Below are 4,187 nucleotides of genomic sequence, written 5' to 3'. Positions count from 1 at the left end.
AGAAAAGAAAACAAAAGAAATGAACACAAAGTAAAATTTTTCAATGGATCACAAAGTGTAAGTAATGTGAGCAACAAAAATCAGCCAGCAATCAAAGTATGGAAGAATCAAAACAATCAAGAATATGCTCCAACATTAAAAGTAAAGAAGAGTTTCAATCAAATCAAATTATGGATCACAATTGGTAAAATTCTCACAAAGATGTGTATCACTCAATCTCTCAAGTGTCTAGGCAAGAAATTTCACTCAAAGCACATCATGAAAATAAGTATTTTCATAAGCTTGAAGAGCCTCTAATTTCTACCAGTTAAAACACATGCATCAAAGATCAATAGGACTTTAATTAAGCTTGTAATGTGGCTAAGGTAAATGTAAGATAAAAGAAAGTGTACAAGCTAAAAACCAAAGAGAAAAGAAGAGCAATGGGGAATGGATTAAAAACAAGTAAAAACAAAAACTTCACAACTATTTCAACAAGAGCAAATGTACAAAACCTAAAATAATAGTTTTTATTTATTTATTTATTTATTTTTGTTTTTTTTTTTATTATTATTATTTTCTTTGTAGGTACTGCACTGTTTCTATGCAATCCACTTTTCCAATCAACTTACAAAGCATCAAAATATGCTCAAAATGTCATGAATAAAGCAATATGTACAAAACACCCCCACACTTGTTTTTAACCAATTCCCAAAACAATTCCAAAGCTCATCTATTCCCAAAGGTTGGGCACATCATGGTTTTTCAAGTTACATGGCTTGCAATGAGCTGCAAAATCATCAAGAAAAAGGTCAACAAGGCTCAAAGGGGAAAACAAATGAAATACATGCAAGGTAAATCAATTTGGCCAAGTGGCTAGAATCAAAAGAAGGCCTAAATCATATCAAAAGTGCATGTGAACAAATGACATCAAAAAGAGTCAAATCAAGTTCTAGAATACCTACAAACATGAGTGAATCACACAAGAAAGAAGATAAGCTCAAATCTCACTAAGGCATACATTCTACCAATCAATGATCAAAGACCTAATCATAATGAAAAACTAGCTAATACTCAAAATGCAAGAAACACATCTATCAAGTTATGAAACTTCTAACTAAGAATGGCAAATGAAAAGATGCTCACAAAAATAAAGTCTCTAAAAGCAAGGGAATCCAATAAAAAATATGCTAAGGACTACTCCCTCCCCCCACACTTAAAACACACATTGTCCACAATGTGGGAAAAGGAAATAAAAAAATGCAACACATGCAAACAGTCCAAGAATAAAATGAAAACTATATATGAACAAGTAAAGGAAACTATAAAGAAAAGAAACAAAGATCAAAGAACACAATGCTCCAAACTCAAACTCTAAGTGCCTAAGAAGACACATCCTCCATCAAAGTAGGCTCCACTAAGGATAAATCAACTATGTTCTGAGCCGGCTCCACTGGTCTACTCTCCTGGAATAGTTTCAGCTGATGACCATTGACTTTAAAAGTCCTGCTGGTAGCTTCATCCTGAATCTCAACTGCACCATGGGAAAAAACATGAATAATCACAAAAGGTCCATCCCATTTAGATTGAAGCTTACCTGTAATCAATTTTAATCGAGAGTTAAACAATAACACTTTCTGGCCTACAGAGAACTCTTTCCTCAGAATATGTATATCATGAAATCTCCTAACTTTCTCTTTATACAATCTAGAATTCTCATAGGCTTGCAAGCGTATTTCATCAAGCTCCTGAAGCTGGAGCTTTCTTTCAATTCCGGCCTGCTCAAGTGCTAAGTTACAACTCTTTACAGCCCAATATGATCGATGCTCAATTTCCAGCAGAAGGTGCCATGCTTTACCAAACACCACTCAAAATGGAGACATGCCTAATGGTGTCCGATAAGCTGTCCTCTGAGCCCAGAGAGCATCATCCAGAAACTTACTCCAATCTTTCCTATTCGGGTGCACTAATTTCTGCAACAGGTGCTTGACTTCCCTGTTGAATACCTCAGGTTGCCCATTAGTTTGGGGATGATATGGTGTACCAACTCTATGTGTAACCCCATACTTCTGGAACAATGGTGCAATGGTCCTGTTACAAAAATGACTTCCCTGGTCACTGATGACAGCCTTAGGCACACTGAACCTGCAAAAAATATGAGTACGGAGAAAATCCAAAACAACCTTAGAATCATTAGTTCTTGTGGCCTTTGCCTCCACCCATCTAGACACATAGTCAACAGCAAGCAATATGTAAGAGTATCCCGTAGAAATAGGAAAAGGACCCATAAAATCAATGCCCCAAACATCAAAGATCTCACAGAAAATAATAGGCTGTTGAGGCATCTCATGTCTCCTAGTAATAGTCCCTCCCACCTTCTGGCATATCTCACAGCTCTCAAAAAATCTGTCTGCATCTCTGAAAATGGTGGGCCAATAGAATTCGTTGTCCAAAACTCTCCTGGCTGTCCTCTGCGGTCCAAAATGGCCTCCTACAGATGTGCCATGACAAAAATACAGAATGTCTTGAAATTCGTGGTTAGGAACACATCGACGGATGACCTGGTCATTACAAAATTTCCACAGATATGGATCATCCCAGACATAATATTTAGCATTACTTTTCAATTTATCAATCTGGGATCTAGATGCATGAGGAGGTACAACAGAAGTAACCAAATAATTCACAATATCAACAAACCAGGGAATAGAGTCTATAGAGTTCAGAGCAAATAAATAATCATCAGGAAAACTATCACGAATAGGTAAAGGGTCAACAGTCCCTTCAATACGGCTCAAGTGATCAGCAACCTAATTCAATACACCACTTCTGTCTATTATCTCAATATCAAATTCCTGCAGAAGAAGCATCCATCTAATCAATCTGGGTTTCGCATCCGGCTTCTTCAATAGGAATTTTAGTGCAGCGTGATCTGTAAAGACAGTAATTTTGGAGCCAAGCAGATAAGAACGAAATTTATCTAGTGCAAAAACAATAGCCAACAGCTCCTTCTCAATGGTGATATAATTTATCTGGGCTGCATCGAGATTTCTAGAGGCATAGGCAATAACATGCGGAAATTTACCGACTCTCTGAGATAATGCAGCTCCAAGTGCAAAATCAGAGGCGTCACACATCAACTCGAAGGGAAGCTCCCAATCTGGTGGCTGCATGGTAGGTGCTGTGGTGAGTCTCCTCCTCAACTCCTCTAACGCCTCCTTACACGAATCTGAGAATAAGAATGGTACGTCTTTTTGCAGAAGACTGGACAGCGGCAGTGCAATGGTACTGAAATCTATGATAAATCATCTGTAAAAACCTGCATGTCCAAGGAAAGAACGCACCTCCTGCACAGACGCGGGGTAAGATAGAGAGGAAATAACATCAATTTTTGCCTTATCAACCTGTATTCCCCTCTCAGAAATAAGATGTCCTAAAACTACACCTTCCTTTACCATAAAATGGCATTTCTCATAATTAAGTACAAGGTTAGTTTCAACACATCTTTCTAACACCTTGGTTAAGCTATGCAGACATGAATCAAATGAAGAACCGTAAACAGTAAAATCATCCATAAACACCTCCTTCTTCACTACATCTAGAATGGTAGGGTTGAGTCTTCTTTGGGGTTGCCTTACTGGTCTAGACTCATCCTCTAAGTGAATCCTGTGCATACATACGGCTAGACTGATTCCAGAAATGTCATTCAAGCTTCAACCGATGGCATTCTTGTGCACCTTTAGGACTTGTAGCAACTTCTCTTCCTGATCCTCCAGAAGGCTGCTGGATATAATTACCGGAAATCTCTACTGCTCTGCATCCAGATAAGCATATTTAAGGTGATTTGGCAGAGGGCTCAACTCCAATGAACCTGGCTGCTGTTGAATAACTAATAATGGAAACTGTGGGGCTGCAGCAGCCATGGATATCACAGAATCTGGATCTGCACCTGCAATGGAAGGCAAAACAACAGAAGATATGGCAGTATTAATCTCAGCACAAATGGAACAAATGCCATTATCACAGGTGCATCCTGGTAAAGCATCTAAATCTAAATCTAAGTCTGAAAACTGAGACAAGTCAAAATCTGAATCTACAGCAATATCAATATCAGAATCAAAAGCAGAATCAAAATCAAAATCAAAATCAATTACATGAACTGTATCAGAATCTAAATCAGAATTTCTATCTACTACATTAATAAGAAA

General features: G+C 37.8%; 1 protein-coding gene across 1 annotated transcript; it reads right to left on the bottom strand.

Annotated features, from left to right (window-relative positions):
- Nucleotides 1–1,361: 1,361 nt before the first annotated feature.
- LOC113866050 lies at nt 1,362–3,653 on the bottom strand. The gene is made up of 6 exons (XM_027500941.1): nt 3,561–3,653; nt 3,299–3,428; nt 2,922–3,208; nt 1,986–2,789; nt 1,577–1,757; nt 1,362–1,513 (listed from the first exon to the last, which is right to left on the bottom strand). Exons 1-6 carry the CDS (start codon nt 3,651–3,653, stop codon nt 1,362–1,364), a joined length of 1,647 nt encoding a protein of 548 aa, XP_027356742.1.
- Between the last annotated feature and the right edge of the window lie 534 nt (nt 3,654–4,187).

This window comes from Abrus precatorius, unplaced genomic scaffold, assembly GCF_003935025.1.
Source record: "Abrus precatorius isolate BTA unplaced genomic scaffold, Abrus_2018 Scaffold4, whole genome shotgun sequence".
In the NCBI taxonomy this organism is placed as follows: domain Eukaryota; kingdom Viridiplantae; phylum Streptophyta; class Magnoliopsida; order Fabales; family Fabaceae; genus Abrus; species Abrus precatorius.
Note: the sequence above shows the minus strand (reverse complement) of the source record. Positions and strands in the feature narration are given on the sequence as shown.

What these genes read in the sequence shown, in the direction of transcription:
- LOC113866050 (XM_027500941.1), bottom strand. Translation starts at nt 3,653, where the DNA reads ATGCACAGGATTCACTTAGAGGATGAGTCTAGACCAGTAAGGCAACCC. An exon ending in TGCTTGGCTCCAAAATTACT is followed by an intron (nt 2,790 to 2,921) that starts GTCTTTACAGAT and finishes GTATTGAATTAG; the next exon opens with GTTGCTGATCACTTGAGCCG. An exon ending in TCGATTAAAATTGATTACAG is followed by an intron (nt 1,514 to 1,576) that starts GTAAGCTTCAAT and finishes CCCATGGTGCAG; the next exon opens with TTGAGATTCAGGATGAAGCT.